This window comes from Phodopus roborovskii, unplaced genomic scaffold (genome assembly GCF_943737965.1).
Source record: "Phodopus roborovskii unplaced genomic scaffold, PHOROB, whole genome shotgun sequence".
NCBI classification, from domain to species: Eukaryota; Metazoa; Chordata; class Mammalia; order Rodentia; family Cricetidae; genus Phodopus; species Phodopus roborovskii.
Window position 1 is genome coordinate 27,213,479 of NW_026126416.1, and position 14,190 is coordinate 27,227,668.

At 38.1% G+C, this 14,190-nt stretch overlaps 1 protein-coding gene across 1 annotated transcript in view; it reads left to right on the forward strand.

The window, feature by feature from the left end:
• Atp8b4 (ATPase phospholipid transporting 8B4 (putative)) overlaps window positions 1-14,190 on the forward strand; it is a 165,171-nt gene that overhangs the window by 110,880 nt on the left and 40,101 nt on the right. The window contains exons 16-18 of the mRNA XM_051183488.1: window positions 5,388-5,503; window positions 8,542-8,706; window positions 9,594-9,705. Of these exons, the coding sequence (XP_051039445.1) occupies window positions 5,388-5,503; window positions 8,542-8,706; window positions 9,594-9,705 (393 nt within the window). The remainder of the gene's footprint in view (window positions 1-5,387; window positions 5,504-8,541; window positions 8,707-9,593; window positions 9,706-14,190) is intronic.

Sequence of the window (14,190 nt, forward strand, 5' to 3'; positions counted from 1 at the left end):
AGACTTTTGATGACTGCTTCTATTTCCTTAGGGGTTATAGGTCTATTTAAATTGCTTATCTGTTCTTGATTTAATTTTGGTAAGTGATATCTATCCAGAAAATTTTCCATTTCCCTTAAATATTTGAATTTTGTAGGTTTTAAAATATGAGCTGAAGATTCTCTGGATTTCCTCAGTGTCAGTTTTTATGTCCCCTTTTTCAGTTCTGATTATGTTAATTTGCATGTTCTTTCTGTGCCTTTTGGTCAGTTTGGATAAAGGTTTGTTTATCTTTTTTATTTTCTTGAAGAACCAACTCTTTGTTACATCGATTCTTTGTATTGTTTTCCTAGTTTCTATTTTATTGATTTCAGCCCTCAATTTGATTACTTCCTGGAATCTACTCCTTCGGGGTGAGTTTGCTTCTTTTTGTCCTAGAGCTTCCAGTCATGCTGTTAATTCTCTAGTGTGACTATTTTCCAGTTTCTTCATGTGGGCAGTTAGTGCTATGAACTTTCCTTCTAGCACTGCTTTCAATGTGTCCTGTAAGTTTGGGTATGTTGTGTCTTCATTTTCATTAATTTCTAGGTAGCCTTTAATTTCTTTCTTTATTTCTTCCTTGACCCAGGAATGGTGAAATTGCACACTGTTCAATTTCCATGAGTTGGTAGGGTTTCTGCAATTTGTATTGTTGTTGAATTCTAACTTTAAAGCATGGTGGTCTGATAAGATTCAGGGGGTTATTCCAATTTTTTTTGGTACCTATTGTGGTTTTCTATATTGCTGAGTATGTGGTTGATTTTAGAGAAGATTCCATGTGGTGCTGAGAAGAAGGTTTATTCTTTTGTGTTTGGATGAAATGTTCTATAAATGTCTGTTAAACCCAATTGGGTCATAACTTCTGTTAGTTCCTTTGTTTCTTTGCTAATTTTCTGTCTGGTGGTCCTGTCTAGTATTGAGAGTGGGGTGTTGAAATCTCCCACTGTAAGTGTGTGAAGTTTTATGTCTGATTTGAGTTTTAGTAATGTTTCTTTTAGAAATGTGGGTGCTTTTGTATTTGGGTCATAGATATTCAGAAATGAGACTTAAACTTGATGGGTTTCTCCTGTAATGAATAAGAAATGACCTTCTTCATCTCTTTTGATTGATTTTAGTTTGAAGCCTAATTTGTTAGATATTAGGATTGCTACAACCGCTTGTTTCTTGGGTCCTTTTGATTGAAAAATCTTTTCCCATCCCCCAACTCTGAGGTAACATCTGTCTTTGAAGTTGAGGTACATTTCTTTTATGCAGCAGAAGTTTGGATTCTATGTTTATATCTATTCTGTTATCCTGTGTCTTTTTATAATGGGGAATATTAATGACCATTGATTGTTAATTCTTGTTTGTTTTTGATTTGTTGTTGTTGTTGGTATTGTGTAGGATATCCCCCCAACTTTTTTGGCTGTTGGTAAAGTAAGATTATCTATTGACTATGTTTTTTTTTGGGGGGGTGGAGTGGGGTAGGGTTAGTTAACTTCCTTGGGTTGGCATTTTCCTTCTAGTTCTTTCTGTAGTGGTGGATTAGTTGATATATATTATTTAAATCTGGTTTTGTCATGTAAAGTCTTGGTTTCTCCATATATAGTGATCGAAAGCTTTGCTGGATATATAGTCTGGGCTGCCATCTGTGGTCTCTTAGTGTTTGTATATTCTGCATCCAGGACCTTCTTGTCTTGAGAGTTTCCATGGATAAGTCAGATATAATTCTGATAGGTTTGCCTGTATATGTTACTTGGCATTTTTTTTTTCCTTTGCTGCTCTTATTATTTCTTTATTCTGTATGTTTGGCATTTTGATTATTATGTGGTGAGGGAACTTTCTCATACTTTCATTGGCATGTCTTTCTTTAGGTTGGGAAAGTGTTCTTCTATGATTTTGTTGAATATATTTTTCTGCACCTTTGAGTTGGGTTTCTTCACCTTCTTCTATACATATTATTCTTAGGATTGGCCTTTTAAGTGTCTCATATTTCCTAGATAATTTGTGTTAGGGATTTGTTGGACTTAAGATTTTCTTTGGTCAGTGAATCTATTTCCTCCAGTGTATCTTCAATGCCTGAGACTCTTTCTTACATCTCTTGTATTCTGTTTGTTATGTTTGCATCTGCAGTTCCTGTTCATTTACCCAGCTTTCCTATTTCCAGCATTTCCCCAGACCGTGGTTTTTTAATTGTCTCTATTTCAGCTTTCAAAAACCTTGCACTGTTTGAGTTTTTTTTTTTTTTTTTTTTTTTTTTTTTGCAATGTTTGGTTTGTCTTTTCTTCCATTTCTTTAAAGTATTTTCTCATTTCCCCTTATGGTCTCCATCATCTTCATGAAGTTGTGTTTAGTGTCATTCTCTTCTGCTTCATCTCTGTTGGGATGTTCAGGTCTTGCTGGTATGGAGTCCCTAAACTCTGGTGGCATCATATTGATCTTTCTGTTGCTGACTGTGTTCCTATACTGTTATCTATCCATCCCTTCTTCCAGTGTACCAGTGGGGTGTCTTCCTCTCCTGGTGGGTATGGGACCAAGGTTCTCTTCCAGTGGGTGCAAACAGGTGCAATACTCCAATGGCTCTCCTCTTCCAGTGTGTGGTAGTGGGACTAAGGCTCTGGGAGGCTCTGGATGGGCTGTTCTGCTAGTATGGGCTACTCTGTGCCCAGTCTTCAGTCCTCAGGAGGCTCCAAGCAGGGAACTGGAAGTCAGGCTCTTCCCGTTGGTAGAGGTGGGATAAGGATGGGATGCTAGCAGACTCTGGACAGGCCTATCTGTCAGGATGGGCTCCCCTTTCCCCCGCCCAGTGTGCAGGCACCAGGCCTCAGGAGGCTCTGAGCAGAGTCTAGGAAGCCAGGCCAGAAACAGATCCAAGCTTACCTCCTCCCATGGTTGGAAGTGAGACTAGGATACTTGCAGATTATGGATGGGTTTCCCTCGGACAGGCTTCCCTACTTCAGTCCCCATTCCTTAGGAGGCTCTGAGCAGGGCACCAAAAGGTGGGCTCCTTCCATCAATTAGTGCTATTTAAATAGTTGTTTTCTATAGTATTCTGCCAAAATTTATAGAATCTACTGATTACCAAACACAAGAATCTCATGATACCTTTATGGAAGAACCCATCGCACCGATTCAGTATTTTGAGGTCTAGAGATAAGAATAAGCAAGCAAGCAAACAGACAACAACAACAACAAAATGATTGAATAGAGGCAGGTGGCAGATAACTATTAAAGAATGAATTACATTGGCCCTTAAAATCTGTTGTGAGTTGAAGAATTCTAAACTTTGAAGAGATTAAAAGTCAGGTGGGTGCTCACCATAATTCTACCTCGTAGAAAGTCAAAGGGAAGCCTGGGCTATACAGTGAGAGCCTATTTCCCCCTCCTGAAATCATCAAACTTTTATAAAAATATTGTAACTACTAAAGAAATGCCAGTGCTTAATTAGCCATGATAAACACACTGTATTCTAGATCCCTCCTGACATGAGCAGATGCACAATACTATGGAAATCTTTCAGCCCTTGGTTTTATGGCTTTATGTTTTAAGACTCTTGGCCAGTTTTCTTAGGTTCATGACATGATGCAATTTTTGTTATACCCTGGCTCGAATTACCTATATTGTGGAAAAGAGTACTCAGACACCCACCCCTTTCTAGACTGTTTCCTACCATATCCTTATTCCCATTAAATGAATAGTAAAGTATATTTGTGTTCTTCTGTTCTGAGGTGTTCTATTTTTAGAGAGCACTTTAATTGGAAAGCATGAAATGATCTCTATGATTTAATTGATAAAGCCTATGGACATGTGTGTTCAGGCTATGAAGTGAAGTTGTTGCCCAGGTAGTTGTCTCACATTGTTGGATCTCCTAGGAAGAAATATATAACCTCACCATCCATCCATCCATCCATCCATCCATCCATCCATCCATCCATGTATCCATCCTCCCATGCATGCGTGCATGCATGCATCCATTCATCTCCCCAGCCATCCATCGACTCACCTACCCATCCTCCCATCCATCCATCCATCCATCCATCCACCCATCCACCCACCACCCACCCACCCATCCATCCATCCATCCATCCATCCATCCATCCATCCATTTGTCCAGGTTAATTGCCTACTGTGTGTTAAAGTGTAGAAGCTTTGTTTCTTTCAATTCTGTGAGGTATGTTTGTAGCTATAATTGATCCAAGAACAAACCACTAAAATGAATGAGTTTTCCCTGAACAGAAGGGCATAAAAGAGCAGCAGAGCAAGGACCAATGACTGATGTGCATCCAACATCCTGAAGAACTAGGAGTTAGATCAGGTAGGAAGTTAGGCAGAAAGGCAGGGAGGGGCCCTGACTAAAGTTTAAAGATAGAAGCTTTTCCCTTACCCTCCTGACCTGAGACAAAAGGCCGGTAGTTTAAAACAAAGGCCTGGAGGGCTCTGTTTTCACCAATATGGCTCCCTTTCTGTTGGACCACAAAGGAGGGACTAAGTCAGGTTCACCAAGTTCGGTTCCTATCAGCCATCCTGTCTCTGTTCACACTGGTCAGCCCTAAAGTAGAAGAGGAAGATGCTTAAAACCCATGGCCCTAGAAGAGAGAATGAATTTGGGGCTCTGGAGTCCCCCTATGCTTTGAAGGTTTTCTATCTGTGTGCCTCTCTCTCTCTTTCTCTCTCTATGTGTATGCATGTGAGGGTGTGTTTGTGTGTGTATGTTTGTATGCATGTATCTGTTTGTGTGTATGTATGAGTGTATCTGTGTGTATATATGTATATATGTATTGTGTATGTGCATGTGTGTGCATGTATGTATGTATGTATGTGTGTGTGTATGCACCAGTGTGTGTGTGTATTCTTGCCTCTAATAAAATTCTTTCTTTATTACTTGACTCTGTCAGCTCTCTATGATATTTTTGCTGCCTTTTAATTTTTGAAATGGCAGAGAAAATGAACAGTATCAAGACCCTTAGATGGTAACAACTTGAGTGGCTAGAATTTCATGTGGAAATGTGATGGTATGACAGTGATATTTATTTAAATAGAAGATCTTAAATTCTACACCAAGAGCTTTCAAGTAAAGCTCTTAATTCTCTTTAATACACATGTCTTGATTTAGGCTTTCAGCTATTTTGCAATAGGGAGCTTGGTAGGTCATGTATAAAAGTATAAAAATACTTGCTTCTGAGTTTGAGGATCAAAAACTTTTAGTAGAACGAATTTTTTAAATTAATTCAACACTGACTTAGGTAGTGATTGTCTAGCCAATGGCCATGAATACTTTCTTTGTTTCTGGCTGAAACCTTTCCCATTTCCACATGGTCTAAACTGGGAGAATCTAGTTTTCACAGATTTCAGTGATATAACCTGCTTTTCCAAACTCTTTTTTTCCCCAGTTCGAAACCCAGAAGGACAGATAAAACTTTATTCCAAAGGAGCAGACACAATTTTGTTTGAGAAACTCCATCCTTCCAACAAAGACCTGCTGTCTTTGACGTCAGATCATCTCAGTGTAAGTGCCCCGAGTAAGGTCAGCACAGGCATCCTTTGCCATCGCCTATGATACCTGTTAATGAACATCAGCAAATGAGCTGACTTCTAAGATAGAGCAGCTGGGAGCCATCCCACAGAGGGCTGTAGTGCCAGGGAGCATCTGGGAACCAGCTACCACTGAGTTTCAGCACAGGTGGATTAGCACAGGACGGCTGGGAGAGCCACAGTTTCATCAGCTAGGGTCAGTTAGGTCCACTACTTTCTGGCTGTGTTTAGATGGTGAGTGAAAGAAAATCTCTGGAGATAACCAGCTTTGTCCTGTGAGGCTTCTTTCACTCCTGCTACAAATTGTGAGTCCCTTATGTGTTACTGGTGTCGACCCACACACTCTATGGCTAGTGTGATATTTTTTTCAGATACTTTCTGAAGGGTATAGAGATGATCATTGTACGTTTCCCCTCTCAATGGTAAGGGTCTATGAAATAATAGGGTCACTGTGGACATAAACCTGTTGTCCACCTTTCATGCTAATAATTTGTTTGAGGTTCTGGTTGAGACCTGTGAACTTTGCAGGAAATGGTTCACAATATTCATTTTATCAGTTTTTATTCCTCCACTAAAATTACTGAAGATTTGTCAGTGTCAGATGTTGTTTTATTATAAAACACCCCCTCAATTCTTATAAAAAACATAAAATATAAATATTCTGACTAACTTTAAGTTTAAAGTGATGGTTTAGTAATAATTGTTACAAACATAGCTATTTTCCCTTTTTAAATAGAGGATTCTTGATTTTCCCCTTAATGTTTTCCAGAGACTGACATGGTCTTTTAGTTTTCTTAATTAAAACAATATTGGAGTAGTAACTATATGATTTTTGTCATTGCCCAAATACCAAGGCTCTAGACATTTTCCTTTCATATTAAAAGTTTTTGTCTTTTCATTTTCTTTGCAGTCAAATTGTTTTTAAGGCAGATAAATTGGACCTGCCCTTTCCTTCACACATGTTCATCATTTTGGTTTCTACATTGTATGCTTTTAAATTTGTATTTAGTCATTGATTTTGGATAGTTTAACGATAGGAAAAGGCCTTGCTCAAATGACCATTTCGTAGTAAATGTGTGTTTCATAACTAATTAGATGACTTAAGGCATCTGCTCCCTTTTCTAGTGTCCTCTTAGAGTTGATTCATGGTTGTGTGGAACAGAGAGGGGGGCAATGGCAATGCCCAGTGGGGTTGAGAGTTAAAGGCAAAGACGCGTCTATGTGAATTGAGAAGACAATGGATGGTTTTAAGGTTGTAACTAGATTTTCAGATCAGAAGGGGATGTGGTGATCTTCTTGGGAGATAGGGCTTGTAAATGTGCATGAAATGTCCCAAATACTACCAACTGCCTGGGTGATGAATTCAGTTAATGTTCCTTGTGGTCTTTCTGGGATAAAGCACATCTTTGCACCATGCACCAACTTTACTTTTTACTCCTTAGGGTGCATCATGATTTAGTACATGTCTGAACACAATACTCTATTTTCACTATACAGCAAAATGATAGGCAAACATGCCTGGTGACCAGCAATGCCCAGAGGAGCAGAAATGGCTATTAAAATGCTTTGCTCACAGTTTGGGGGCCCATAAAATGACCACTGGAAGCAGAAGTGACGTGTGAGGTTTTCGACATTGCCCCCAAACTCAATCTACTTAAGTTTCTAGCTAATGTGTCTGTGTGAAACACATAGCAGCCACCAATCTCTGACCCTCCACCCTTGTTAGAGGAATAAATTACCGGAAGAATCATATGATTGACAGTTTACCAAATGTGCTAGTTTATTTGGCGTATATGTCTGGGTCCATTGTTGGAGATGACAAGGTATGAATTCAAGGCAAGAACATTAACCAGAAATCATGAAGGAACACTGCTTGCTGGATCATTCTTTGGTTCGCTCATTCACTCACTCACTCACTCACAAGCTCTTGTTTACTAATTTTTTTTATATAGTCCAGAACTACCTGTCTGGGGATGGTGCTGCCCATAGTGCACTGGGCCTTCCTGCAGCAGTTAATCAAGACAACTCCCCATAGACATATCCAAAGGCCAATCTGATCTGGGAAATTCCTCACCTAAGTCTTTCCTTTTAGATGACTCTAGGCTGTGTCAGGTGGACAATTATCAGAAACTGAGGAAAAATATGACTTCTCAATATGTGATTACTCATTAAAATTCACTCCATGAATATAATTTCTAACAAATAATGTTTGAGCTGGTATGACTTGATGATGGTATCTTCAAGATTTCAAAGAAGTTTTATTATTAAACATGAAAATTTAATGTAGTAAAGAAGGAAAACATTTCATAGAAGAGTCTAGAATGAAAGACCCAAGATAGCCCTCAAAGTTTACATGTGTAGTATCTTTCATTCCTTTCTCTTCCTTTTCCTCCAAAGGTTATTATCATAACCATAAGTAGCATACCAGACTTCTCTTACTCAACTATTATCATCTACTTATTTATCAGTTATTGCTTCTAGTTTCTATTATGGAAATTTTTCAAGTAGATACAAAAGTAGGACTCATTGAATTTTTGTCAAGGATGCTTGACTGGAGTTGAGGTGGGGAAATCTTATGGAGAGAACCCGATACAGTCCATAAAGGGCTTCCTCTCTTTGCCTGGAAACTGTAAGGGCCTCTCCTCATCACTGGGAGTTAGGGCTCTGACTTATGGACAGGCATGCTTCCTATAGGCAAAGAAGGTTGGACACCGATGCAGTTGTTTCCAACAGATCTTCTACACCATTCCTTTCCTCCAGATTATATCACTCCAGCAGGCATTTTCAGAGTTTTTTTTTAGGGGAAAGCTAGTGTCCCCATAGGCCAAACCTCATAGACTTGAACATAAAACATAACTATTCTTTCCTGTGCCTGAGGAGATAAGGAGTTACAGTCAGAATGGCGATACAGTGCTCTTGTGACCAAATGGATGTGAGTGAACCCCTCCCTATGTTGTGGGGACTTTTGTTATATTTATTTACCTGCTCCTAAGATCACATCTTTTCTTACAGGAATTTGCAGGCGAAGGCCTTCGAACCCTGGCAATTGCTTATAGAGAGCTTGATGACAAGTATTTTAAAGTGTGGCAGGAGATGCTTGAAGATGCGAATTCTGCCACCACTGAGAGGGATGAACGGATATCTGGGCTGTATGAAGAAATTGAAAGAGATTTGATGGTATAAGTTTGGAAGTGTGGTGCCCTTTGCTTAAGCCATTGGTTAAATCATCTTTTGATAGCTGATGGTTCTCTTTCAATGCTGAATCTAGATTTATATGCTGGCTTTGAGCTTACTATGTATGTCCCCAGGGATTCTAGAGGACTGGCTTTATCAGCCAATAACTAATGCAATGGAAACCCTTCCAAACTAGAGGACAGTAGACAACTCATTTATCAGCATATTCATTTCCTTTCTCTGCTTTGTGATCCACATTTTTAGCATAGAGACAGTTGATATGGAGAGCAGGACTATAGCTTTGAACTTCTCTGGGCCCAGGAGACTCTGACGACTACCCAGAGTATGGTCTATTTTAGAAGTCACTCTTCTCAAAGACTCCAGTGATCAAGGAGTTTGGTATCTGGGAGTCATAGGAAGCAGGTCTCATCACTGGGGTGAAAACTGAATAATCTTCACTATTAGATCACCTAATGACCTCTTAAGTCATGGAGGGACACAACCTTTTGTGTCCTCAGTTTCTTGACTATGAGGTGAGGGCTTCTTCTTTGGACCTCTCCTTTGCTGCTGAAAGTAGAGAAGCAGCTAGGGACTTCTTAAATCTCTAGAGGTGGAGTGACCTCTGTCCATTTATGCCAGCATGCTATCTTAATATCCCATCTCTCTTATGTAAATTCTACCTCCCTGGGCCGCTGTTATTACTTCTATACTTCCTTTTGGGTTTCTACACAATCGATTGATTTATATACACAATAGAGTGCTAATTTATACCCTCATTTTATAAGCTGTCTTCATTTTCCATTCCTTTCTTTAAACTCTGGCTGAAAGCTATGGATGTTACATGTGTTCTTTGCATGTATTAACATGTTATTCTTTACTCTCCAATGAAGCTACTAGGTGCCACTGCTGTAGAAGATAAGTTACAAGAAGGTGTTATTGAAACAGTTACGAATCTATCACTAGCCAATATTAAGATCTGGATTCTAACAGGAGACAAACAAGGTAATTTGGAATTGGGTGATAATGATGTTTGAAGAGGGGAAAATTAATTCCTTGGAAAAAAATGTTAATCAGCAACTTTATATACTTCAATATTTTGTTGGTTTTCTACATAGGAAAAAGTTGAAATGTGAAAAGAAAGCTTTTTTAAAAATATAAACTTGCTATTTAAAACAAACAAAAAACACCTTTCCACAGCAGTTTCTGTACAGGTGCCACCCTTACAGAGAAACTGTCTTAACATGGTTTTCATGTGAGCATTGTTCTGTCCCTACCAAAGGGGGACACTGGAGGCCTGACATTGTCCTCTAGTTTCCTGATGCCGGTGGGGAAGATCTTCTAGAAGAACTCAGGGTGTTGAGTAATCTCCTGAGAGGCTAAACAAAAGATATTTCTCAGTTTTTCCTGGTCATCTTACTGTATATTGCTTTCTGTAAAATAGCCATTTTTACTGTGTTAATCTTGCTGATCCATGGGCATAGGAGATCTTCTTCAATTGTTTTTTTAAAGACTTGATACAAGTCTTTCATTTGCTTGGTTAGAATTACCCCAAGATATTTTATATTATGTGGGGCTATTGTCAAGGGTGATGGTTCCTAGTTTCTTTTTCAGGGTTCTTTTTCATTTATTGTTTGTATATAGGAGATCTAATGATTTTCTTTGAGTTAATTTTGTGTCTAGACACTTCGCTGAAGATGTTTATCAGCTGTAGAAATTCCCTGGTAGAAATTTTTGGGCTTCTTATGTAGATCATATTGTCTATCAATAGTGATATTTCAACTTCTTTTCCCCCAATTTGTATCCCTTTTCTCTTCTTCTGTTGTCATATTGCTGTAGCTAAAACTAGAAGAATGAAGTACTATATTGAATAGGTATGGAGAAAGTGGACAGCCTTGTTTTGTCCCTGATTTTAGTTGGATTACTTTCAGTTTCTCTCCATTTAATTCCATGATAGCTATTGGCTTGCTGTATATTGCCTTTATTACCTTTAGGTATGTCCCCTTTATTTCTGATTGCTCCTGAAATGGGGTTGGATTTTGTCAAAGGATGTTTCAGCATCTAGTGATATATTCTTGTTGGCTTTTTCTTTCAGTTTGTTTATGTGGTGGATTACGTTGACAGATTTTCAAATGTTGAAACATTACTGCATCTCTGGGATGAAGCCTACTTAATCATAGTGGATGATATTTTTGATATGTTCTTGGATTTGATTTGCAAGTATTTTATTCAGTATTTTTGCACCTATGTTCATGAAGGAAATTGGTCTGTTATCTTCTTTCTTTGTTGAGTCTTTATGTGGTTTGGGTATTAGGGTGACTGTGGCTTCATAAAAAGAATTTGGCAATGTTCCTTCTATTTCTATTTTGTGGAATAATTTGAGGAGTATTAGCTCTTCTTTGACATTCTGGTAGAAGTCTGTTTTTTTTTTTTTTGTTTTTTTTTGGTTTTTTTTTTTTTTTTTTTTTTTTTTTGGTTGGGATACTTTTAATGACTTCTATTTCCTTGGGGTTTATAGATCTATTTAAATTATTTATCTGATCTTGATTTAATTTTGGTGAGTTTTTCAATTTTTGTGAAGTACATGTTTTTAAAGTATGATCTAATGATTCTTTGGATTTCCTCAGTGTCTTTTATGTCTCCCTTTTCATTTCTAATTTTGTTTAATTGCATGTTCTCTCTCTGCCTTTTAGTTAGTGTGGATAAGAGTTTGTCTGTCTTGTTGATTTTCTTAATGAACTAACTCTTAGTTTCATTGATTCTTTGTATTGTTCTCTTTGTTTCTGTCTTATTTGATTTTAGCTCTGAGTTTGATTATTTCCTGTCATCTACTCCTGTTGGGTGTGTCTGCTTCTTTTTGTTCTATAGCTTTCAGATGTCCTGTTAGGTCTCTAGTATGAGAATTCTATAACTTCTTCATGCAGACACTTACTAATATGATTTTTCCTCTTAGCGCTGCTTTCATCATGTACCATAAGTTTGGGCATGTTATTCATTTAATTCTAGGAAATCTTTAATTTTTTTCTTATTTCTTCCTCAACCCAGTAGTAATTCAGTAGAGAGTTATTCAACTTTCATGAATTTATAGACTTTCTATTGTTTCTGTTGTTGTTGAAATCCAGCTTTAATTCATGGAAGCCTGATAAGATACAGGGGGTTATTTCAATTTTCTTATATCTGTTGAGACTTGCTTTGTGACTGAGCATATGGTCAATTTTGGGGACAGTTCCATGAGATGGTGCGAAGGTATATTCTCTTGTGTTTGTGCAAAATATTCTGTAGGTGTCTGTTATGTTCATTTGAGTCATAACACCTTTTAGTTCCATTCTCTCTCTGTTTAGTTTCTATCTGGATGATCTGTCCATTGCTGAGTGTTAGGCTCCAAGAGAAGTTCCACAAAAGACCAGCATCCATTTATGCAATTAACAAGAGAATTTATTTATTATACCAGCATATGTGGGGTTGTTCACCTGTACAAAATTGGTACAACCCCAAGTGGAGCATGCAAGCTCCTTTTAAGTGCAACCAATGGCCATTTTAGGGATAGTTAGGTTATCCTATCTATGATTGGCTAAGAAAATGGCAGTTATATTAGTACATTTCTGATTAGATAGGGCTAACATGGACTGGCTAGGGTTACAATTCTTCCATCTTTGGGCATGTTTGGACAATTCACAGGATCTGTCTCTATTTGGTCATTACCTTGAGATATTGCAGGGGGCTGGTTCAGGCCTTATTAGTGTTTTCTCTTTAGGCCCTGAATGTAATTTGTTGATAAATGGCCCTTTGTTGGGAGAGACACTGGTTCTATTTCTCTCCAGAGCTAAAACCTAAATTCAGTTGTAAAACTGAGAGAGTTTAACCCCTTCAGTGAGAGTAGGGTGTTAAATTTTCCCACTATTAATGTGTGGGGTTTGATATGTGATTTAAGCTTTAGTAATGTTTCTTTTACATATGTAGTTGTCCTTGCATTTTAGGCATAGATGTTCAGAATTGAGACTTCATCCTGATAGATTTTTTTCCTTTAAGGAGTATGAAATGTCCTTCTCTATCTCTTTGGTTTAATTTTGGTTTGAAGTCTATCTTGTAAGATATTAGGATAGCTAAACACCAGCTTGCTTGTTATGTCCATTTGATTTGAAAACATTTTTCTAACCCTTTACTTTGGGGTAATGTATATCTTTGATGTTGAGGTGGTGTGTGTGTGTGTGTGTGTGTGTGTGTGACAAAAATATAGAATATACACTCAATATTTTAATCATTTGAAGGTGAAAGGTGAAGTCGATTTTAACTGTTTATATATTTTACATTGTCATGCAATTATCAAAATAGGGAAACTTTCTTCTATGGTTTTGTTAAATATATTTTCTGGTTTTTTGTGCTGAGTTTCTTCTTCTTTTTCTATTTCTATTATTCTTAGGTTTGTTCTTTTCATGGTGTGTCAGATTTCCTGGATGTTTTGTGTTAGGTGGTTTTAGAGCTAATATTTTCTTTGACCAATGAATCATTTTCTTCTATTGTATCTTCAATGCCTGAGATTCTCTCGTCCATCTCTTGTATTCTATTGGTGATGCTTGCATCTGTAGTTCCTATTCCCTTACCCAGACTTTCCACTTCACAAATTCCCTCAGTTTGTGTTTTCTTTATTGCTTCTATTTCAATTTTCATGTCATGAATAGTTTTTTTCACCCATTTTTTTTTTCTGGGAATTCTCTAAGGGATCTGATAATTTCCTCTCTTTTTTTGGTTTGTCTTTTCCTTTATTTTTTAAGGGAAGTTTTCCTTTCCTTTTTAAGAACCCTATCATCTTTATAAGGTTGTTTTAAGGTAATTTTCTCATGCTTTGCCTGCATTGGAATATTCAGGTCTTACTGTTGTAAGGTAGCTAGTCTCTGGTGGTGCCATATTATCCTGGTTGCTGTTGTTTGTATTTTTACACTGGCATTTAGTCATCTGGGTTTGGGATGATTAGTTCTAGTCCTTAATTTCTTAGTTTGTCTTTGTTGGATGGATGTTTTGTTTGGGTTTTTAGTCTTTGTGACCTGGGCTTTTGGTGGCTGGTGTAACTGATCTCTGGTCTAGTTGAGAGTCTGTGTCTAAGTTGGGAGTTGGCCTTGTGGTGGTTTGCTTGGCCTTTGGTGCATCATGGGGACTCTGTTTCTTTGACTGATGTGACCTGCACCTGAACAGCTGGAGTCTAAGCAAGCTGGTATGGCTTGTGCCTGTTCTGACTAATATGGTCTGACCCAGAGTGGTGGAAATCTGCTGGGGTTGGGGCTTGGGCCCAGCAGTTGTAACATAGGCCACTGGAGATGTCCCAGGGGATAAAAATCCAGGGAGTGGATTTTCTGATGGGCAGGTCACTCACCATTTGACTGCTGGGGTTGAGGTTGGGGGCAGGGCACAGAAGAGGGGCTGGCAAGGAGCTGGAATGGCCTAGGCAGGGGGAACGGTCCTCATGGGGACAAAATTGAGTGTTATTTTATTAGT